The sequence below is a fragment of the Mastacembelus armatus genome, chromosome 1, assembly GCF_900324485.2.
Source record: "Mastacembelus armatus chromosome 1, fMasArm1.2, whole genome shotgun sequence".
NCBI classification, from domain to species: Eukaryota; Metazoa; Chordata; class Actinopteri; order Synbranchiformes; family Mastacembelidae; genus Mastacembelus; species Mastacembelus armatus.
In genome coordinates this window covers 23,398,208-23,423,043 of record NC_046633.1, presented here as the reverse complement: position 1 = coordinate 23,423,043, position 24,836 = coordinate 23,398,208, and the positions used below count along the sequence as shown (strand labels likewise).

At 38.1% G+C, this 24,836-nt stretch overlaps 1 protein-coding gene across 2 annotated transcripts; it reads left to right on the top strand.

Annotated features, from left to right (window-relative positions):
- The first annotated feature begins 1,579 nt into the window (after positions 1-1,579).
- Positions 1,580-24,639, top strand: pik3r5 (phosphoinositide-3-kinase, regulatory subunit 5). 2 transcript variants are annotated; one of them, XM_026302912.1, is made up of 18 exons: positions 1,580-1,660; positions 12,880-12,995; positions 15,582-15,697; positions 15,824-15,892; positions 16,535-16,673; positions 17,323-17,392; positions 17,777-17,951; positions 18,315-18,483; positions 18,603-18,671; positions 18,966-19,873; positions 20,044-20,169; positions 20,270-20,401; positions 20,609-20,702; positions 21,207-21,283; positions 21,764-21,857; positions 22,055-22,137; positions 22,659-22,774; positions 23,188-24,639. In XM_026302912.1, exons 2-18 carry the CDS (start codon positions 12,896-12,898, stop codon positions 23,336-23,338), a joined length of 2,688 nt encoding a protein of 895 aa, XP_026158697.1. In that variant the 5' UTR covers positions 1,580-1,660; positions 12,880-12,895; the 3' UTR covers positions 23,339-24,639. The 2 variants fall into 2 exon arrangements, with proteins under 2 accessions (XP_026158697.1, XP_026158695.1); XM_026302910.2 differs by lacking the exon at positions 1,580-1,660 and adding an exon at positions 2,080-2,422.
- The last annotated feature ends 197 nt before the right edge of the window (positions 24,640-24,836 follow it).

Sequence of the window (24,836 nt, the reverse complement as noted above, 5' to 3'; positions counted from 1 at the left end):
AGTGGTGTCTGAATGTTTTTCTGGCAAAGAAGCCTGGAAGGTACTGTCACATCTGCTTTTGCTGTTTTGTAAAAACACAGGTTAATGTTTTTTGTTAATAATTATAATTTCAGCTCTTTTTTACCCCACATTCAAGAATTACTGGTCAAGAGGCTGCTGCTCCAGCTCTACTTCTCTGTTTCAGCGTTATCAGCTCTTTGCTTTACAGGAAGAGTTAAAACAGGTTTAGTTCATCTCTGTCAGTTCAGATCAGCTGTAGAGAAGCAGCACTTCCACCACTTTACCAGCTGAATAAAAGCAGGTAGATGTTGACAGCTGTTTCTCCTGTAGGCAAAAAAATGCCTATATTAGGTTGAATTTGAAAACCTATTGCGAAAGTCCAACCCACCGTGTGGACAAATGCAGTCAAACAACATCACTTCGATAATCTAGAAATTATCTAGAATTTGTCTTGCTGATGCTAAACACCTCACTATGGACACCGAGTTACAGAGAAGTGAAATTAGAGTCACAGAGAAGTGAAAAGAAGCAACTTCGATGTGTTTTTGAGGCTTTTCAGATGTGCACATTCGTACAAGAACATGATGAAAGTCCTACACGTCAAAAAGCTCGCTTTTCTAGATATTCATGAAGAGAGCTCTAGAACACATCTCTGTACAGTAAATCATCAGAAATGAACTCTTCATTTTCTTTCCATCTGACCGAAGCTGTACTCGATTTTCAGTCAGTTTACAACGATAGTTTCTCATGTTTCTCTACATTAAACTTTGTTCAGATTCATGTTCCTTGTTTATCGATCTTCTAATTCAGTCAGTGAGTTACTTTCTTTGCATTTTTTCTCAGTTTCATCACAGTTTATGCTCTCGTCCAGAGTATTTTTTTCTTACTCAGGCCTTTTTTATTTGTGAAAGCTGTCAGTGCCTGCTGCTGCTGGCGTGACTAATCTTCCTTTTTGATTGTGTCTGTGCTGGGAGGTCGTCGTGATGAAAGCCAGGTGTCCGGCACAATATGTTCAGGCAGAACAGTCAGACAGTGACATTTATGAAGACAAAAGCAGTTTCTGGATGATAGTTTAATTATTAATCCTGAACAAAACAAATGTAACTACAAAGCGATAAATTAATTAGACAATTAATCTTTTCCCTTTCCTCCTTATCATTTACAGCCCACATTTTCAAAGAATCAAATTTTCTTCAGCAAAAACTAAAAAATAAACACTGGATAATGAACAATGTAAACATGTCTCTTTTTCAATAACCCAATAATAAATCTTGAAATTATCCAGTACATGTTGTCATTTAGTTTTCAGACATAAAAAGAAAAAGTTCACTAATTGACTTTTATATTTATCTTTCATTAGAAACTAAGTTGCAAAATGTAAATAAGGGGAAAAACTAAATGAGCTTTGGTTGCACAAGTACAAATGTGTAGTCTATATGAAAATAATGCAATGACTTAGAATAAAATACTGTTTATGATATTTATACTGTCATTCTATAGCCACATCTCCCTTCCTTAACAAGAAGGGGAATTCACAGTTATACTAATACATGAAATGTAAATGAGAGGCAAAGCATGAGGGGGAAGTAAGGTCAGCGTTTCCCTGACTGAGGGGGATGCAGAGACAGCAGGTGAGGAACATGGACCTCACACACTTTGTGTAAGTAAACACAAGAGGCGGTTGTTCTGCAACATTGAGCTGTTTACAGTAACACTCTAGCCTACATACAATTAGTGTTACAGTGTTATCAGCTATAGTCTGTTTGGACTTGAAATTTTTATTGTACCAGGATCTAAAATATTAGACACAGACATTGATCCTCTTTGTTCTTTTTGCTTAGCTGGTTTTGAAATGTTGATGCTGTTTTTGTGCATGTTGACTATGAAGTACAGAACTGCTAACACCTACATTTAGAAAACAATCAACAAAGTGACAACAAAGACATTTTACTGGCAAACGTGAAAATAGCCTGAAAACAAACATGTCAAACAGATGACTTCCTTTTAGAGGCCAACATCCCTTTAAAATCCACAGGCAGCCTCTCAAACACGCATGTAGAAACAGAGAAACACACACACATACAATTGCACTTCCCACCTATACACTCAGACACCCACACACACACAGCAGCAGCCTCCCTCATTGTGCTCAGAAGCAACTCTTTAGTACGCTTCCTGTTTGTGAGCTGCTGTATGTGTGAAGCGCAGAAGTCTGTGAGCGCAACACAGAGCTACAACTTGATGGTGGCTGATTTCACTCTTGCTGCTGCTCCGCCATGCCCAGGATGTGGGTTCGTCTGTTAAACCGTGATGTGTGAGGTGAATGAATGGCAGTAGCACTGAGCTGGAGACCCTTTGCCTTGGACTCTTTGGACTCTTTAGACACATACACCGGGTATGGATGCTGAACAGTGAACTGCAGGTAAGAAGCGACAGACACCAGTGGGTATATTTTTTGTTGCAGGGCACCTGTTCTGTGAGCTGGAGTGGGGACAGCTGTCAGTTAACTGGCAACCTGATACGACATGGACAGACTTTGGCTTTATGGTTCAGGGATCAGTGACTGACAGTAGGCTGTCAACTTGGATGTGTTGACATGTTTACATCTAAACATGCATTCACGCTAGATTTTTGAGGTACCCTTGTTTAGTATGGTGGGATATGCACATCTCATTTTTTCTTTAAAACTTTTTTACCTTTCTCTGACATCTTCTTCTGAGAATGCAAATGTATTTAATAGTATTATGATTCATTTCTTTGCAATGTGAAAGCTTTGGGTGTCTCGTCATCTGTCAGAAGCACTGGTGGGCAGTATCAGCGTCACATTAATCGGAAAAGCAGGGCTGGCACATCGATGGCCACCCCTACCCTGTGAGCTCACAGACCCCAACTCTGATGCCATTTTGGGAACTTCTGTTTTTTCAGACATTCTCTATGATTCATGCTTTTAATAAACAGTGAGGAAGTAGAAACAGAGAAGCACGTGTTAGCTGCATGTATCTTTAAAAGCTTGTGTCTGCATAGGGGCAAATATTTGAATCCAGTGTTTTATATTGATCTTAGATGCTTGTTTCAGCACTTTAAACTGCATGATAAGGTGTAAGGGTCTTTGGTTCTGTGGTAATTTCAGTCAGAGTGGTTTGTTTTCTTGAGCAGGTAAAGTCTAAGGTGAGGTAAGGTCTAAGGTCAACTTCATATATTTATGTTTTGGTTCATCATTACTTGGATAGTTGAAAAACTGTGCCAATAAGTGACACAGACACAAGCAAAGAAGCTTGATAACTGTCTCTGAAGTATAATTTTAGTCTGTCAGTGGTCTTTGAGGGCTCCACCCTGCAGAAACACTACTGAACCAATTCATGAAGTCAACATCCTTTCCACTTCACAAGCCAACCAATCATACGTGGCTTCTGAACAGATTAATGTAGGTAATATAAAATAAAATAAACATTATTTTCTGAAAAAAAAATATTAAGTTGAAATTTGAGCCAAGAACAACCTAAGTCAAAAGTCTTTCTGTGTTACTTTACGTTTTTCTTGTTTTGGCATTTTACTGAGTCAAATCTTTGATGAGTCAAGTCCAAGCCTTAAATCCTCATTTGTGACTTAGGTCTGACTTAAATCCAAATCTTATGTATCACATCTGTGTTCATTTTATTATTTTACTCTTACAAAAGTCTTCAAATAAATCAGCTTGGAACTCTATCGAAAATGAATTTAACAATTCCTGGAGATTAAATAAAGGACTCTCAACAACAAGGTGAGAGGACGTACTTAGTATGATGTAAAATAAAGACAATGGACCAACATTAGGCTGAGAGCAGCACAACACAAAGCAAGATTAACTTTAGTAGTCAGACCAAAACACAAGCTTGGCTCGACTAACAAGAGCACACAGCTTCACAAAGACTTGACTTGGCTGGTTTAACCAAACTTGAAGTCAAGGGTCAGGCTCAGCATGAGAATGCCAAAGCGTATAGCAAACGCAGGCACATTGAAACAAGGCATAAACTTACGAAGGGCAATGGAAAAATCAAAAAGCAAAAAGTCCAGCTTATAGGAAAGACCTGAAAAAAATGAGGCATGCAGAACAAGTTTGACGTGATGTGGAATAATCTGGTGAGGAGTGAGTGGCAGCAGGAGGCTCTTATGGTGCAGGAGGTTGATGAACAACCTGCAGAAGAGTAGGTTCAGGTAGAGGACATGGCAGGACATGTTGTGGACAGAGTAAAAGCACAGAGGGGACACATATGGTGATATATAACAAAATAAGTATTCAGATTAATGTCAGACTGAACAACTGAGTAAATGTGATTACGTAGGTGCACATAGGGGGCAGAACAGTGGAATAACACTTAGCACTGTTGCCTCACAGCAAGAAGGTTCCTGGTTTGAAACCCATCAGGGACCTTTCTGTGTGGAGTTTGCATGTTCTCCCTGTGCTTGTGTGGGTTTTCTCCAGGTACTCTGGTTTCCTCCCACAGTCCAAAAACATGTATGTCAGGTTGATTGGTGACTCTAAATTGCCCATAGGAGTGAGTGTGAGTGTGTGAGGTTGTTTGTCTCTATGTGGCCCTGTGATGGACTGGTGACCTGTCCAGGGTGTACCCCTGCCTTTCACCCAGAGAGAGCTGGGATAGGCTCCAGCAGATCCCTGTGACCCTGGTTAGGAATAAGCAGGTATAGATGATGGATGGATGGATGGATGTTTAATAGTCACATTTTGTGTCTATATACGTAATGATGCGTTTTTCTTCAATAGAAATAGATAAGTGTTTAATGTAATTATTTTTCTGCCTGTCAGATGATGACCGACTCCTCCTGTGCAACCACAGGATGGGATTGTCTTGTTTTCTTAGAAATGGTTTAATTACACAATCGGTTTGAATAAAGTCATCTCCTGTTGAGAAATAAAAACTGCCAGAACAGTGGGGTAAGCCATGTGTTTGGCTTGAAATAAAAAAGACCACAGATTAATGACAGCGATTGACTTTTGTGTTTACCACAAATGTCAAAGACTGAGAGCTATCACGGTGTTGTCATTTTTGAAAAAAAAAAAATCACATTTAGCAGAGATGATTGCAGCATCCAAGTGCAGCACTGTATGTTATTCACAACATTGCTTCCTGTTTGTCTCTTCATGGCTGTGGTATCAGTAAAATCTTTATTTTCACCTTGACGAAACATACTTTGATGTCTGCATCCTTGTGTGTATGAACTTATGCGTCTCTGCACATGCAAAACGCACCTGTTGCTACAAAATAAAAAAAAACCATTCACTGATGTAAACCTTAAAGTGCACACTCTTTCCCCTTTATCACACTTACACAAATGTAACAGGATACGGTTTTCCACTAGAAATCTCATAATCTCATAATTTGCTAAATGATAGAATTGTATGAAATGATCACACAAGGACTCGCTTAGCCCAGTTTGTGTGGCAGTCACCAGTGGCTCCCTGCTGTGCTATAACCTGACATTACAGCACCTGATATTTGCATCATCTATGCTTCATCTTATTTTTTTATCAGCCTTTATTGGGGAAGTGAAGACCAATGTTATATAGAGTGGCTTTCATTTCTCCAAACCTTAGCACAACCTCTATTTTCTGCTGCTGTAGTTCGAGGTAAAGCTGATTATTATATTCTATGTATTTTTAAATAGGGTACTTCCTAATTCAATGTTTGCTATGCACATGTTGTTGTTCTCCTTTAATATATTTTACATGAAGAAGTGCTCGATTATCTAAGCATAGAAGACAGATAGTCTGGACATAGTCAGAAAATCGCATTAAATGAAAGGCTTAATTGTATTTTTTAAAGAGCTACTTGACCTGACTGTGAATTTGGGCCTAAGGCCTGGACCTTGGAAAGAGAAGTTCATAAAACATACATAAAACAACAAAGCCAACATGAATAAGAAAGTGTTCAACATATCATCTACATCTACACTTTCATTGCAAAGTCAGTTTGTTCATGAAGATCATATGATGGTTCACAGTGAGATAGTTTTTTTGATTTGTCAGAGCTTTTTCCAAGGTCATGAATGGACTTTTCATATCTTTGTCAAAAACAAAGCATCCTCAAGTGGATGCATGACACTGTCTACACCAGCTTATAGTTTGCAACCAAGCGTGAGATTCCTCTCAATGAGACTGGTGTGTTTTCAACCGGTAGCGGTTGTTTAAACTAAAGGGAAGCACTTAGTTACAGTAGGGCTTTGGAGTTGGACTGCTGCTGTTTCCTAAAGCCATAAGAGACTAGTTCACATCCAATGGAGAGAAAGGGAGGATAACAGCTTTGTGGGCCAGCAGAGAAAGACTGGATGTGAATATCAGACTTTATCAATCAGGGTTGGGGGTTGTTTAAGGGTAGGCAGTTAAAATGACCAGCATTTATACTACACACTCACACACACACACGCACACATACACACACACACACAGGCCCTCCTCTCTGGCCTGTGGGAGGGTATCTGAGAGTCTGATCACACCACAACAATGGGGAGGCACCTGCTTCCTCAGCCAAGCAGGGAAGCTATCTTCCTGTTAGGAAGCAGTTGGTAATGGGATCAGTGGGAGACATGGGAAGCAGTCTGAGGAGATGGAAGGAGAGGTAAACGAGGACAGCATGAGAAAGAGAGACACAGGTGGAGGTTCAGTGCTGGTATTACACTACAGTTCTAGTATCTATAATGCAAGACAGAGGAGATATCGTAGAGACTTGCACTGTGTTTAATCTGACTAAACATTTTGATGTGGAGTGGATATAGAGAAGAAACAATAAAAAGCATTATTGCCATTGTTATTGTGAGAAAATTAAAACTTCTCTCCGACAGCTATTCACGATACCAATAACGTGTCAGAGGTTTCTGTTTCAGCACTTAATCAGTTATTTGTATAATGATCTACCTCAACACAACGCCAGTGAAACACCAAAAACTACTGTCTGTGTTTGAGCCACTTGGACTAATATGCACCATATTCATAGCAGTAGACCTTTTGTTATCCATTTATCAACATAAAAAATTATTCATGTTTTTCCTTGATCTTGACAACTATTGGTCAGTATCGGGCAGATCAGAAAGTGGTGGGAAAGGTGGATTGTTTCTGGGTGATATTTTTATCAAGGTGATCAACCACCATGAGCGACATAGGTAATATAAGATAAATGGATAAATGTCCTTAATTATAATTGTTAAGCAACTTTGCTTTCTTTGTAAGGATCAGTAGTTTATCTCTTTAGTAGTAACAATGCTTTTTTTAGGACTGATTAATGATTTTCTGCGTTATGTGATCACTGAATTGTAGCTGTCTACATAGACGTTTGCCTGACAGAGACCTTAAAGGTCCCGCTGTGGTCCCACACTGAATATTTCAATCAGTGTGGGATTGAAGAAACTTTCCATTTCTTTCAGTAAGTTTCTATTTGTGCAGATTGTCATTAATTCACTGTAAACGGTGGCCTTTTTTGGAGATTGTTTCAAATGCTCTTCTACCACAAAAACACTGCTTGTTATTGTCTGAATACTGCAAGTCAGAAAAAGTGGAAGTGACCTTGTTGACACTTAGGGATGTTCTGCATACATCCTCTTATGAAACAGTACATACTCATGCATTTGCAACATAACTAGCAACTCTACGTAAACAACTGTGATGACTCTTTGCAGTTAGGGTTAAACGTTACTGTTAAAATACCAGTTAGTGTGAACTGTAGAACCATCAACAAAACAAGGCTTTTTTTATATATATATTGTTCATTAGGAGTCAGTTTATATAGCGTTGACATGCATAGACTGTAGACATACATCCTATATTTTTGATTCTAGTTATACTGCTTTACATTTATTAATGAATAATGAATGAAAAGTGTTCATATCCACCCTGAACATCATTAGCTAGTGTAAAGTAAAAGCTTCAAATGATTGATTTTAATTATTTTTACATTTGCATTGACTTTTATTAGTATATCACATACTTGTGTCTAACTTCTCTTTGAGAATCAAATCTTCCTAATACCATTATTGTCTCAAACAATAAGGCTGCCTCTCTACAGGGGATACTGAATCCAGCTGTCAGCAGCAGAACTCTTACTCTTCATAGTGATAAACTTTCACTGCATTACACCACCTTATGTAAGTTCTTCACCTGTTTTATTATCTTTACATGGCTCCATTGAAACCTATCCTGCTTGCAAGAGTCATCACAGCTCTGACTTATTAGTTCCTTCCACTCTCACTGGGCTTATATCCAGCTCTGTCCAACCCTGACAATGACCGGAGCCCTAAGCATAAGTGTCCAACGTGCTTGCCTGTATCCCCCTCTATACACCACCTCAGTGCCACTTGGGACACGTCCTGGGCACAATACCTCTGTAGGGAAGAGGGACGGCTGACAAAGGAGTACATGGATGTATTGTTTACTTATAGAGTTGCTGGTATTGTTGTTTAATGGCAACTACAGGAAAAAAATGAAGTGGTGGAGTCCCTTGTTTGCATTTGCTGTAAAGCTTCCAGCTGCCCTTCACCTGTGTTAATGAAGAGACTGGTTGGTCGAATGTGTGTGTTGATAAAGGATATGTGTGTGTAAACATGCATGTTTGTGAATATGCAGTATAGACAGTATATTTCAGGAGTGTGAAATTTTGTGTAGCTTAAGCTATGTCCCCTTTTTCTGTCCACTGGTTTTGCCTATTAAGGAATAGTTTGACATTTTTGACAAGTGTTACCTGAGAAGATTGAATTTGTCACTATGTCCATACTGCAGCTGCAGGTTTGCTTGACCATCTTCGTACAATGAACATGAAGTAGAGCAACAAGAGCTATGTTTCCTCTGTCTGAAAGTAACTAAATATGGCTACCAGCATATCTATCTCATTTTTTTATGGTGAAAACAAGTTGTGGTTTTGGGTGTTATATGCAGACTACTTATAAAAAGAAGTTTGTTCAAATGTGCTGTTAGTACAAGTCTTTCAAACTTAAAATACGATAGTATACTTCCAGTTTATTCTGTATGCACTTAGCACAGATATACAAAACCAAATTATACAAAATGATCCTGCTTCATATCTGAATAGTATACAGAGGATTTGAGTGTAGTTGGTCTATACTTAACTTTTTGATAAAGATATACTTACTATAATAAAGTATAATTAAGCATTGCTATACATAACATTTAAGTATTTATTTTGTAGTTTGGGGTGGAATAGCATAGAGTAAATGGTACATGGGTGAAACCGAACCATTTGAAGCAAAAGAAGTAACTCTGCTACTTCAATCACTGACTATAACACTGGACTTGAGATTTGAGTCATGACTGCTCTGTTAGTCCCATTACCATCAGTTTACACCTAAAGTATACCTGAAACTATACTTTTCTAAAGGTTAACTTAGTCCTAAGAAGTCTTGAAATGTCACTATCTGTTAAGGTTTTTTGATATTAATATACTTACTACATACTGGGGAAATATGCTTGAACTTTACTTAAGTTTACTTAATAAAATAAACTATATTTATTTTTGTAAGAGCATTTCTCAGCTAGATGCAGTAACATTTTTAAGTTCTGTTGTCAACATGAGGTTGACCTAAAGAAAGAGTGCATATTGTTTTTACACCTTGTTTTTGTGCAGATAAACAAGACATAAAATATTAATTAGATCTTTAGAGGCGCTTGTAAGATTTATTACTCGTGGACAAATCCAGGATAGTTGTTTATCTGTTTCTAGTCTTTAAGCTGAACTGTGTGTGAGCACTGTGTGGACCTACTTATCTAACTCTCAGTAAGAAAGTGATTAAGCAAATGTACCAAAATGTTAAAGTGCTTTGAAGTGTATTGTGTGTGTGTGTGTGTGTGTGTGTGTGTGTGTGTGTGTGTGTGGTTGTGTGTATTTTATACCATACAAGTGAGGATAGTTTGGGAAAGACAACTTAAAGGGTCACTTGAGGATGATTTGGTTTTGAGGTTCAGGTTATGTTTAGGTTAGGGCAACTGTAATGTTTGGAGCTGTTATGGTTAAGGTTAGGTAACGCCTAAGTAATTTGTTATGTCAGTGAGTGTCCTCACAAAGCTAGCTGTACAAATGTGTCAGTGTGCACGTGGGTGGGTTTGTGTGGGTCAGATAAGGCTATTAGCTGAGTCGGTTTGTGAGAGCAGGTTAGTCATTCATTAACACAGTTTATTTGGCAGCATTCATTTATTTCTGGCTTTCATGTGAAGAGGGGAATTTGCTATACGTGGGGAAATTTTGAGAAGATGGCTCAATACAAGATACAAAAACATCACTTGATGTCATTGCACATTTCAGTCTCTGTACTGATTTCACTCTGTAATCTTGTTGCAGATCTCCTGATAAACGTTTAACTTTTATTTGTTTTGAAGTCTTAAAGGAACAATCAGTGACAAAAAGTAGCTCCACCACTTTTATCCACCCATCCTTTATCTATAGTCTACATAATTAACCACAACATGCAATTAACGTAATTAATGTTTTCTGTTCACATCAGAAAGCATGTTGCATTCTTGTAACATGCTCATATTTATAACTATGATCATGATTATTTTATGTTATTGAAACAACATTATCAATTCTGTATATACATTTAGCTCAAAATAGTATGGTCACAATAAATAAGGGTTTCATTGTTGAGCAGTTGGTTATATTCATCATCTGCAACTGCGGATTTTGACATCCAGACTGTCAAAATTAAAAAATAGTCAATCTTTTTACCCCTTTTTTCTTTAGGGAAGTGTTTGTTCTCCTTGTCAAATTTCTATATTTCACACTATTTGCAGAATGGAAAAGTCTAATATGTGGCAAGAAATGGTTTAAAAATATCCCAAGCAGCATAGTGCCTTATCAGCAACCCTGGAACTTTCCTGTTGACCATAATTGAATGAATATTCATTAAATGTTCCAGTATTTGTCAGTGGTGAAACACCATTGCATTCACCACAAATGTAAATTTCACAAATATCTGCACTGTCTAACATTTATATATTCCCGTCACTCAAATGCTACTTAAATGTTTGTTGGTATTTCTAACTTTGCAGCTCATTGTCCTGTCAGAGAGATTTAAAAGCTGCTTTTGTTTGTAATTTACAAAGAGAAGCTGTTAATCACCAAGTCTGCTCAGATTTTTGTTGAATGAACAATACCACCAACATGAAATAAGAGGATAATGAAGTAAACCTGGACACTAGCTAGATATTCTGTTATGTGAAGAGCTGTAGTTTAAATATATGGAAAGCCTTGTTTTGCTGCTTAAGTTCTCCTACTTGTCTGCACATTACTGTCAACATTATTCATGTGATTAAAAACGAAGTCTTAGGCATAAAAGGGCCATTAGATGAACATAATGCTTCTTTTATTAATCTTGTCAAGTCAAAAAGGCTTGATCCATGGCTGGCACTGCATTGATGTGTTCTGGTCTCCTTGTACTAGCTGTTGCTGGACTACAGTATATCTCATCAAGCTGTTGGAGGATTTAGGTACACTACATCTTAGGGTGCAGTGATTACCAATGTAGAAAACCTCTCCAGACCTCAAATAGCTTTGGAATAACTGGCAGCAAAATCCTGTACATAGACAATGTATTGACAACGCAATGTATTGATTATTTAAAGATGTTATTTTCTGTTCTTATCAGGTGTACCTTTAGCATTTCCCAGGGGAATTTCTAGTGTATAAACACTGGTAAACAGTGTGGTCATATTGACATACTTCTATTTTTAGTGAAACAGTACATTTGGGTTACTTGACAGCTGTGTTCATGTTTGGTTTTGGTTGATCTATGTGAGAGACAAACACCATGAATGATATTTATCCACAACCAGAATTAATAAATCAGTCACTCAACTGTTTCTGGGACGTCCCTGGTATCTCATGCATATTACTGTGGTGGCTGATGAGATGTGCTCATAACAGAACTGAAACAACTTGCCACACCTGGGTTGTCCTCAGTTGCTGCTTCAAAAACAAATACATAGATAAACTGAAAGTTAAAAAAGTGAAGTTCAGCATACCTTCATGTCATCAGTGGTGAAAATATGATGTACTTAACACTGTGTAGTAAGACTGGAATTACATGGTTGACTTTTCAATGTAGCGCTGATCTTCAGTGTTGTTTCACATCTCTGTTAAGTGAGATACAGATTTTAAATCTGAAATCACTGTGGGCTGTTCTTCTTTTTAACTGACCAAAAAAGTCATCTCATGTTTTGGTTTGGCTAAATGTTGCTGCCACCGCTTGTTGAGTAATGTCTGAATGTCATGAATCCAAGAGAAGCCCTCATCCTTGTACAATGTAGTTACTGCCTGAAGCCATATTTCTATAACTGTCTATTATGTTTACGCTAATTACTCACTCTTTATTTAGTGTTAGTGTCCCTGACTCCCTGAATTTCCCTACAGGGATTAATAAAGTTTATCTCATCTCATCTCATCTGTAATATTATCTAACATGTTTGATTTTCCCTTTTATTGGTCATAATAATTGTGTGTGGACAGGCTTGTGACATGCATCAGTGTCCTCATAACAAATAGCACCTTTTAAAAAACATCATGCATCCAAACAAATGTGTTATGTAATATTTCAGGAACTATGGCAACAAAACAAGCAAGGCCGTGTCTGTTTTTCCTTCCTCAGAAATCTCCCTTTATGGTTTGTGTATCTTCTTCAAATAATTTTCATACTTACCGTGCAGTCTGCCTTCATGCAAAACCACTATGATAACACATACTGTCCATGAAAAGAGAAGCGTGACACGAATATTATGATTGTGTACTAAGCATTTAGAAGATAACGTTCCACTGTATGGACGAGAATGGAGTTTTCTGTTTACTTATACACTCAACACCAGCTCTTGGCCTTGTCCCTTCACAGAAGCTGAGCAGTGAAGATGGAGCACACCTCATGTACAGAGGACAGGATCCAGCATGCTCTGGACAGGTGTTTGGATGGGCTGAGACAAAGCCCCACAGCTGCCCACCACTGGAATGGTAAGACTCCAGAGGCTTCACATGTGATGAGCTGAGATTCAGTCGTGCTGAAAAGAGTTTAGTATGTGGCGGTGACACGTCTAACAACATTTCTGCACTGCTACAATGGCAAAGACTGAATTTGTGTTTAAATTGTGACGACTCAAGTGAAAACCTTTCATCTCATAAATAAGAACTGAATACAGAATAAGGCTTGTTTTTACCATGATTATATACATTTTTAAGTTTGTTTTGTTGGTTTTTTTGTTTAATCTTGTGATCTGAGAATGTTTTTAACCTCCTGGTAAAGCTTCTACTTCTTCAGCACCGTAAAATAAATAACAGAGCGCATATCTCCCACACAGTAGCATAGTGGTTGTCTTTCACTTAGGGAAGTCCTGGTATTGTGCATGCTGGCCCACAGGAAAATATTAGGAATATAGCTGCTGTGGAAAAGAACTGTGTTGGGGTCGATATTTTCATTTTGGCTTTTCCTATGCACATGTACATCTGCCCAATTAATGTACAGTAAAGTTTGGTTTTAGGTTTTAGTGGTTAATCTAGAGCCGCAGAGAATGACTGAGCAGCCTTCAGTGGTTTGTGCTACTTATGAAGGGTCAAATTCTTTTTCTATGAAATGTAGAAGCAATATATTTTCTGAAATATCAACCCAAAAACCCACATTTGGAAATGATACGTGATGTTTTTAAAACTGACACAAACAAAACATAGATGGTTGTTCTCTCTTTCTCAACACAAGTATAAAGTGTTGCTGCCGATATGTAGGGGCATATGAGTTTATAAGTGTCGGAGCTTGTTGTTGCTGACAGTGTTGCTATAAGATCATCGGGGAAATGTGTTATTGGGTGCTGGAGGAAGTTGTATGAATAGACAGCTGGGAGGAAGTGGTGGCACAGACCGCAGTGTGTGAGTGAGGCATCATGAGGCAGGAGTTACTGTGGTGCACTGTGTAAAAAGAGGGGGAAAGATCAAATCAACATCACATTAACTTCAAGATAGAGTGATACTCATGCAAATGTGTTCTGGGTTTTATACTCTGATAGACTAGGATGATGTGATTTTGACATTTGGAATAGGTTAACTGAAGCTGGTGTTTGTTTTCCATGTGCTCTGTTTCAAGAAAATATTGTGATGGCCTCCTTTGCCAGTAGCTGTCTACTAAGACAATCAAATATACATCTCAACAGGAGCATTCGACACTTTCAGCTTCATTTCTAGAATCAGGCAGTTTTGTTACCTAATCAAAATTAATTAGTAGAGCTCTGCACTGAATACTCATGATAGAAATACACGTTTGACCTTTAAACTGAGCACAGGTGTTAAATACCACTTCTGAGGTCATAGAGATTTAGAGAAATACTCTATCACTGATAAGCTTCTGAGCCACCTCCACAACTGCTGATGTGTTAATTCCTTGGAAACTACACTTCCCTGCACTTACTTCTAAGAGCTGCAGTTGTAGCTGTTGAGTTACCGAGACATCAAATTAAGAAAAGTGCATGTGAGGAGTCAACAATCACTTTATTTGTTTTTAGTGTAAAATTAGAAATGGTGTCGTTTGAGATATTGTATGCACGACTTTTTTTCCATTTCATTTCATTCATCTTATGTTTCCTTTGACATCGCAATAACAAACCTGCAATCATAGCTCTGTAAACAACATATCTCTTATCTTGACATCCCCAAACTATTGCATTTATGGAAAAGTAATGGTAGGCTTTTATGAAAAATATTTTCTATAACTTGACCAGTAATGCACAGTGAATCCTCAAGTGTCACTTCATATGTTAATGTGCCTTTATTTTGAAATTTCTAGAACCACAACTCATTCAAAAAGGAGAACATAACAATATTTTCTTGTAACAGGAAATCCATCCTGGCAAATGTGTAGATGTACAAACATCCTAACTGAAACACTCAATAAAAGGTGATAAAACACACCCATGTGCACAAGCACTGACAGTTATTTGAATTGTTGAAGATGCCCACAGGGTTCGTGGTAGTCCGAGACCCCAGTGCAAGTTCATCTGAGATCCACTTCACTGGCACAGTGTTGTGTACTGTATATTGTGGCGTTTGATGCACTTTCGTTCTAGCTATGATTTATCGGATTTCACAATTTAAATGAAATGTCTCATATCAACTGATATGTAATTTTCTATAATTTCTATAAACTATATTCAGAAATCTCCTGGATAATATAAATCAGCTGGGAAATGGAAATGGATGCATGCCAAAAAAATAATAATAAAATAAATAAGTATAAAATAAAACTATACAATTTGCTGTAATAATATGTTTTAAAAAGTTAAATTTTAGACACTACAGGCTAAAAAGTTTGGTTTGCAGTCTTTAGTCTTAAGTTGATGTAAAAATATAACTATTTTAGCTGAAGGCTTTTGTTTATTTATTTATTTATAGTATTTTGGTAGTAGTAGTAGTCCTGTGGTGTTGGTGTTGGACAATTGTCAAATCTAATATAAAAAAAAAATCCTGGTGGCTTAGATGAACCATGTGACTTTGCATTAACTATCTGTGTATCAAACCTGTCAACGTTTTTACATGAAAACACATGTGCTGTTTTAGTGCTGATGTGCTCAGCGGGTCAGTCAATGAACCGCTGGAGCTTGGAGGAGCTGGTGAAGAGAGACCCTGAAAATTTCCTCATCCTCTTACAACAGATCATCATAAAGACCAAAGAGGTGAGAGGACAAAGAGCAAACATCATGATCATAGAAAACTCATTGTCCACTGTAAATTACACTGTACTAACCATTGCTCCCTGTCTGTCTGTCTTGCTTAATGTGCGTATTGATGTGTGAGTTCAGGTTCAGGAGCAGTGTCAGTATGAGCTCGTGGTTCCTCTTGCGATCATGTTCTCCTCCACACTGCTTCAGGTACAAGTCGTCCTCATCCAGATGTTATCAAAACAGCTAATCTTTCGTCACCTCTCAGAACCATTCAGAGTGTTTCTCACGTGTAAGAGCACTTTCCATCAATAAGGTCAACTAGTTCCTCAATTTAAACAACGATGACGTTGGATTTAGGTAGCATTGTTACAAAAAACCTCTAGCAATTGCAAAAACATTCTAAAACATAACACTGACTAGGCTGACATAAAGTAGTTTGAGAGTTCAGTTTGAGCTGTGAGGCAACTGATAATGTTGTAGTTTTGTGTTTTTGTTAATGATGTAACAAACGTACGTTTGGTTGTTTGTCTTGAAGGCTAAAATATAATAAAACACTGAATAATGAAATAAACATCGTATACGTCACACTCTAGAGTATGGTCCATCATAGGGAAACTAACTGCATAATTTATTGTCATCAATCGATTGGGTATTTATTAAAGATTAGCTAATTACAGCATTATGAAGAACATAATGTATTTATAATGTAATATATGATTAAATGGGACACTTCATACTCTGAGCAGTACACCATATACAAAACTGAAATGTACTGTCTATGTGAAGCCTCAAATAGACCTTGCTGCTCCTTGACTCCACTAATAGATCTGGCTTGTGCTTGGTTTTCAGACACCATACTGTCCACCAGGCACAGAGCTGCTGGAGGAAGCTGTTGAGGTGTTTCGCTGCTTCCTCACCTGGCCTGAGCCGTACTGCAGTGTGTGTAGAAACCTTCTCTCCACACTACAGCTGGAGATCAAGGCCCCAGGTAAATATGGAGTATAGTATATGATTCATTTTAAGTGCCTGCTCTCTGTGTGACTGTCTTTATTTTCTCAGGCACATTCTTTATCTTCCTTAGGACTTTCCCAAACCTTGTAATTGCTCGCCCCCTAGTGACAAGTCAAGGAAAGACATTTAGCACCACAAACTACCGTATCAACAGCGATGACAGGAAGATGATAAGGCTTTCAGGTTGAATTGGGCACTTCTTCATACTAAATAAATGAAATTGTATGAAAGGGGATGTGGCTTAAGCATTTCCAAAACACAAAGCAGAAGCTGCAATTCACACCTTGAAATTTACAGTAAAGTTCAAAGGAAGTGCTATAAACACAGCAACAGAATGAATGAATTCATTTGAATGAATGTGTGTCTTTTTTGAAAATACATCAGTGTTTTATTGTGAAGATCTGTCTGACAGAATACATATATACTTTATTCTTTGTGCTCATTTAATTATTCAGTTCATTTAATTTTCACAATGAACTGTTTTTGCATTTAATATGTTTAACATGGTTTATATAAAAATAAATGGACAGATTAGTTTCTGCCTGCCAGTATACCATCAGGACATGAATAACGTCATAAAGTCATTAGGTTAACAAAACATTGATTTTTTTCTATTTTTCACACAGGGATTTCCTTTCAGAGACTGGTGAGAGAAGAGCAAGGCCTTAACACCTCCAGCCAGTGCACCAAGACCATGCAAGTCTTCAATATCACTGAAATTTGATGGTTCTTGTGTTAGGTGTAATGTGATCAGGTTCTCTGTATTTTCTATAAAAACAATAATCGAGCACTGCTTAAAACTGCTTGTACAATTTTCAGTCCATTTCAGCCTGTGTGTTATTTTTGTATCATCTGCTTTCTGGTTTAAATTAAATTAAATAATGCATATTAGTAGTTTAGATGAAGTTTATCTAAGACCATACATTAAAAACATCCTATAGTACAGTAATTATGGCAGTTAGATGGTCAACACTTCCATGGATTCATGGGTTCATGACCTAAGTATCAAAGCCAATGACCACCATCCTGTAAATTAGGTAAATGTTTACACCAGTGACACGGTCTGTCTGCTGCCTGCAGGACAGTGCTACTGATGAACTCGGGTGAGGTGCCCGCTGACTTTCTCTCAGTGGCTGAGCAGCTCAGTCGCATCCAGCACTCACAGAAGGAGACCTACATCACTCTGATTAAACACGCCTTCCAGTCCGCATTAGGCACCAAATACCCTCTACAGAGCATCCACAGAGCCCTTCAGGTACGTGTTTAGAGCAGTAGTTTGAAGGCTTCGGACTAGGATAGTTCTCAAAAACGTTAAGGTTATATTTTGTGTATATGTGTGTTGTGTAAAATGTCTTTTGTGGGTACATTACAGAATCAGTTATTTTGGTTATGGTTATGAATTTTAAATAAAATCCAAACTATTAATCAAAAATACATGTCCCTGTAAACCTTGTTTGTATAAATATATCAAATCAATTTCAAGGTAGCTGCAAACAGCTTTGCATGATGCTGCCATGCATGCCATTACATCACATTTATATTAGTATTATTGAAGATGACAGTGTACAAATGTAACAAGTGCACCCACATTGCACTCCATTATGACTGCTTTTTACAGGGACAAACTGTGAGCGACCTGGGGGAGATCTACTCTGAGTTAAGTAATATTTTAGAGACAGCTGCTGCCATAAATGACCCTGTGAAGGGGCACAGTCTTGTGATCCAGGGACTGGAAGAACTGAGGGAGAAGATGAGAATCCCAGCATCCAATGGCAGGAAATCTGATGGTACGCTGGCAGATTTTATTACCTTTATTAACTATTATTGTATATATCTATTCTAAATATTATGATTTTAATTTTCATTAAATAGGCTGTTATTTTGCTTTTTTCTTTCTCCTTATCAGGAATGCTACAGACGCTTCCGGTGCCTATCGCCAAGTGTTACATGTTTCACTGGGAAAAAGATAACTTTGGTAAAATATCAGTATAATACTTAATTACTTTTATATGTGCCTATTACAGTGGCCTATTACCTTTTAATCTGTACCATACAATCTAATCCCAGCCATATTTCCAACTTTTTTTACTGCATAAAAATATTTTATTTTTATGTATATTATTGCTCCTGTGACTCTGGATTTTCTGCACAGAAAAGTGGAGTGCTTGATCACATGATACTAGTGACTTTAAAACATGAATCCTGAGCTCAGTATCCTGATGATTGCTTTCACTGTCCTGTTTATATTTGTCTGTTTTTATTCCTTCAGATGTTCTGAATACCCTTTTGGAGAATGACCCTGATGACCTCATCACTAATGGTCAGGCTGAGGAAGAAGAGGAGGTAGACATTGATGAAGATGATGATGAGGAGGAGGATGTGACAGAAACTGATATAGAAGAAGAGGAGAAAGAGGACAAAGAAGAGGAGGAACATGGAGGAGATTTGGTGTCTCTCATTCCTATTGGCTGCAGTGCCAACCATCGTGCCTCCACCTTTTCCACCATCTCCTCCCTGTCCACTGCCTCCAAAGACTCTATGTTCTCTACCTTGTCTGTAGCCTCAGAGTCCTATGCTCCATCCATCTTCTCTGTCACATCTGGCATTGATAGCGATTACTTTGAGGACTCCGATGACTATATCTGCTCCTCTCCTGTTGCTGAAAAATGTTCGCCCAAGTCTCACAAAGCATCAGCACGGCTGAGCCAGCACTTTTACCGACTCTTCATAAAACCCAAGAGCCCTCGGTCACTGTCACGGGCCAAAAGCTTAGGAAACACAGAATCAAAAGACCTTTTGGTGGTGCGAGAGAAGCGCTCCAACTCTCTACCCCAGCAAGTCAAGTTACGCAGTCCTGAGCCCCTGCTACAATCACATAGTCAAACTCTTAGACATGTGTGCTTCAGAAGGAGGCCTATCCTCAGCAGTGACGAGGACAGTAAGAATATTACGCTGAGGGTGGTTGTTTTTGGTGCTGATCATGTAGCAGGGAAGGTGGCCCGAGCCTACAATAGCCTGAGGATGAAGGAGAGTGCATGTCCGCGTCTCAGTAGGGCCTTCAAACTTCAGTTCTATTTTGTGCCGGTGAAAAGAGACTCAGGTGGAGGCCCGGGGTGTCACAAGTCTCCTAGTCCTGTGATTCACAGTGGTACTTTCAAAGAAACAGCCAAATTTAATGTAAGAATACAAATGTTTATCACACAATTTTGTATATGATGTCCTAATTCTTGAGCTGTCAAAGAGCTAAGTTGTACAGTTAGTCAGATTTTGGCATGCTACAGTCTAAAAGCCACGTGTACATTTACTGCATATGGGAATTTGACTAATTGTTGCATTTGTCCAAGCAGGATTTTCCCCTAACGGGGTCAGGGGACAGTACTAATGACATTGCCCATCTCCTTGGTATGTTGGACCCTTGGTACAAAAGAAACACCCTTAGCCTTCTTAACTTGCCGACCAGCGTTGTCTGCCAGGTATAACTGGAATCTAACTTTTTTTGTATTTATGCTTTTTTTGTACATTTTTTTTCTTTTTTGTATTTTAAGGGTTGCATTGTGTTGTGTTCTATTGCAGCAAACCTCAAAGACAGAGTCAGAGTCATATGATTGCTCATATGAGCAGCGTCTACCCATCCTAGCAGACTTGGTCCTGTACTATTGCCGCTATGCTGTCCGGCCAGCTCTGATCCAGCTCTATCAGGCTGAGGTCAGACACGTTTACTCAAAAACACATACAAATCTATGATACACTGTATGCATCCCTGCTGTACACCTCCTTTCTTAGGCTGTTTTCTGCTCAGAGGAAATGCCCTGGTAACTTTTGTGAATAGAAATAGGACTCTGATGACTTAATTATACCTTATGAAACACTGTTCCAAATTCAGTGAGTGACTGAGGATGTTTGGTGTTGCAGCTGACCTTAGCTTGTGGAGAGAGGAGGACTGAGGTGTTTGTCCACTCCCTAGAGTTGGGTCACACCGCAGGAATACGAGCCATCAAGGCTATGGGTGAGGGTGACGCACACACACATGCATATCCTAGCAACTATGCCACAGTAAATAACCTCTCCACATTTTCCATGCAATGAAATGCATCATGAGTTATTATGAGGTTGAGATCAGACTAAATACGTGATAGAGGAACAGCTGCTATTTCAATTTTGATGATTCAGTTCACTTCTACTTTTCAGTTTTGCTCATTTCCACTTGTACTTCAGAGCTTTCATTTCCTTTAAGAAACAAAAATCAGGGAAAAGGGTCAATGCTTCATGTCTGATGGTTGTTTCTCTGGAAGTATCTATGTTTTTTTTCCATTACTCAGAATGTTCTTCATACAAAAATGATTTAGTTCTTGTTATTGCAGGCTGCACCAACACTGACTGCTGTCCGTAAAACCTCCCCTGCTTTAAAAATGTTGCGGAGATAATATTTTTGAAGCTCTATTCTAAACCGTTTAAATTTACTGCTACTGCTGCTGTGAATAGGTGTGACTTTTTCTTTCATTCTTTCTAGGTGCTGCCAGTAAACGGTTTGGTATTGATGGAGACCGAGAAGCAGTACCTCTAATGTTGGAAATGGTGTACAACAGGGTAATGTGTTTCATTTTGTTTGCTATCAGAATGTGTGTCTTGAAGGTGGTCTTTACAGTATTAATATTGATTAACACACCTTGCTGCTTTCTGAGACCCTGCATGTTTTCGCTGTTAACCTCAAAGTATTTGGTTTTTTAATTTAAATTTTCCATTAACAGGAAATGAGGCATCAAAACTTGGTGACGAAAAACAACAATGAGCTTGTGCCCTGTCCTGACACAGCTAGATCATTTGCCTGTCTGGTTTTTGTGCAATGCAGAATTGCAAACTGGCCAAACTGGCAAACCTGATTATTTAATATTAGCATAGGTCTGTTTAATCCTGAAGTTCTCTCCCCAATGTTGCCGGACATTTCATCCTAATTAACATCAATATCATTTCATCCTAATTAACATCAGAATCATCATTAATCTTATTAATCATAGCTTTTACCAAAACAACAATAATCTTATCTTCCCTCCTCCTCCTCTCATTCAGGTGGTGATTAGTGGGAGAAGCCAGTGGAAAAGGGAAACAAAAGTTTGTACTTCAATAAACTTGACCAAAGCATGCAAAAATCCTGAGGAACTAGGTATTGTACTGCCACCGCTTAATGTAATACATGAATCAGTTAGTGAACTGTTTAAAGTAGTGCTTGTGGTATATATTTTACTAATATTGAATAGAAATTCCTTCAAGTTTTTCCCTTTTACATCTGCATTAGGTGATGACAAACCAATTACTCCCAGATGTGTAAGTGTATTCATATTTTAACAAAATTTCCTTTAGACTCAAAGATGGAGTGCCTGCAGCTCACGATGACTGAGGTTCTGAAGAGGCAGAACGGTAAAAGCAAGAAGGGCTTTAACCAGGTAGGTAGACGTGACATCAGTCTGTCTCGGTGGTTTGTGGTTTGAAAACGCTGCCACCAGCAGCATGCTTTCACAAACAACACTGACACACATTCTCTATTTAAAGACAGAAACCTTGGTTCATCCTTGATAGAATCTCAAACTCATCTAGAGTGAATTTCACATATGCTGAGAGCGAGGTTTTTAGACTGAAAGTTTGATGGAACAAAAACCCACAACATGCAGACAAGACTCACATCTCTTTTTCACTTGTTTGTGTCGTTTGCTCTACACTGTAGCTTAATCTCTTAACACTTTTCAGGTTTGAAGCATTGAGTTGGAATAGTCACTACACTTCAACAGGATGCAGATTTAAATGACTGACTTTTAGCTCCAGGCTAAAAGTTATTGCAGTTAAAATGATACACAAATATATTTCAACAGTTTAACAGAGTATAAGGGATTTTTCTGTTTTTTTCTACTAACTTTGTGCTCACAAAGCACAGGGCATTTATTTTTTTTTATATTTTATACTTTTGTAGCAGCTGAACGTAACTGAGGTGAAAGTGGACAAGGTGCAGGTCAGTGGTGCTGGAAGCACAACCTTTGCTGTGTGTCTGGACCAGGACGAGAAGAAGATCCTACAGCGTGTCACCAGGTGCAGAATTAAAATGAACACACACACACTACACTACCAACTATTTAATTTTTCCAATAAAGGAAATGCTACTGTCGACTGGCAGTAGCTCCTACGAACAGGTTCCCTTAGTTCATAAAAGTAGTGTTTTAGTCCACACATATAGAAGCAGGATTATAACTTAAAATGTCATATTTCAGGGGTTTAACATGCAAGAGAAATGATTTTTCAATACCAAGACACACAATATAGGCTGCTATATGTATTTGTGTTCTCTGTAAGCTCATGTGTCACCTGCATCCACTGCAGCCATAATGCAGCTTCCCCTCAGAGAACATATTATACATGAACAGATAAATGGACACACTTTTAATTTATATCATTAATTCAGAAATGTTTTACTTATGCCACATGTCTCCCTCTGTCCCATGAAGGTGTGAAATCTCAGTGTGCTATAAACCTGACAGCTCTAATGACTGGAGGCTAAGAAAAAACCGGAACTCAGCTCAAATACAGCCTCTGCACCCAACCTTCTGCTCCCTCCTCTGTCTGCCCATAGTCACTTTCAGTGGGGCTCTTCCATGAGACTGCTGACCACTTGTTTGGGTGGATTGAACAGAAAGATTCTTACAGTACAGTTTTATCACTTCTGCCTGGTGTCCTGAAGTGATCAAGTGCATGTGGTGGCAATATCATACTGCCGTGGGACGCAACTGTTGGAAACAAAACGTAATCAGGAAACTGCAGACCTGGTTGGCCCTGGATTGTTGATACAAACACACAAAGAAACTAAATTGATTTACACACAAAGGTTTCAGTGATGCTGAGTCAAGCTTTCTTTGTGCAATGCAGTTATTTACAGTGATAGGAAGGTTAAGGAAGGATGTTTAAACTTAATTCTTCAGGTTTCAGTTCCTATTTTCATTTTGGCAGAGAAGTAAACTTAACAACAACACCATTAGAATGTAATTTGCTCAAACAGGGTGACTGTACAGAAAAAGCATAGAAAATGGCAAGAAAGTTAAATATGTATAGCCTGGGTGCTACAGTTAATTTGAATGTAAATATCATGTAAAATGTAAAGATCATCTTGGAGTTCAAGAACTTGTCCAGATCAACCTACATGGACAGAGAGCACACTGAATTTTTTATACCTGATCATCAGGCTGTATTATAATGGCTAGAAACTATAATAGCTCTGACTATGTGAGTATATCTGAGGGTGGACACTATGAACTTATACAATATGTAAATATTATGTTTCTAAGGTATTATATAGCATACTATAACTTGAATGTCACACAATAATTTTATGTCTGTTGTATATGGGCTTTTAATTATAACATTTCTCCTAAGGAGTTATAAGGAAATCACTGTGGCGTTATATATATGAGCAGCAGGGGGCTCTGTTGAGGTTTGACTTCAGTTGAAGTACATATTAACTAGTGACAGTTGTAGTGAAGTCTAACTTTGTAAAGGCTGTAATGTATCTTATGTTTAAACCATATTTTAAAGTTGCAAAGTGACAACATTCATTTCATCATGGGCACAGATGGAAAAATAAATTTGATATGATGGTGCTAAAATATATTAGACTGCACATTTTTCTGAGAAAAATAACAGCTCATCTCCACTTTTTATAAAGTAAACTATGATATTGAAATAATGTATTTTGTATTCAATCACCTGACTGAGACTGATATACCAGCACTGCATTGACATTTTGTTTGTGGAACTGAAGCGTTTGAAGCTAGTGTGAATTAGGTACTTTTACGTTTAAATAAATACCCAGCAACACTGTCCCCTCCCTAAATGCCTCCTCTGATGGAAATGATGCAAATGCAATAATGGTTTTAAAATAAAATGTGTATCATTTATGCAATGGATATATCCCAGATTCAGATTCATGAAACTATTTCTTCACTTGGAGATTACATTTCAAGGCAGGTGCTCTCAAATGCAAGGTTGCTTGCATTCATACATACATGCAAACTTGTTATATGTATATAAGCGTTAATCATACTTATTGACTGTAGGATTATGTAGTAACGGATTGTAGAGTACTGCACTTAAGAACAAGACT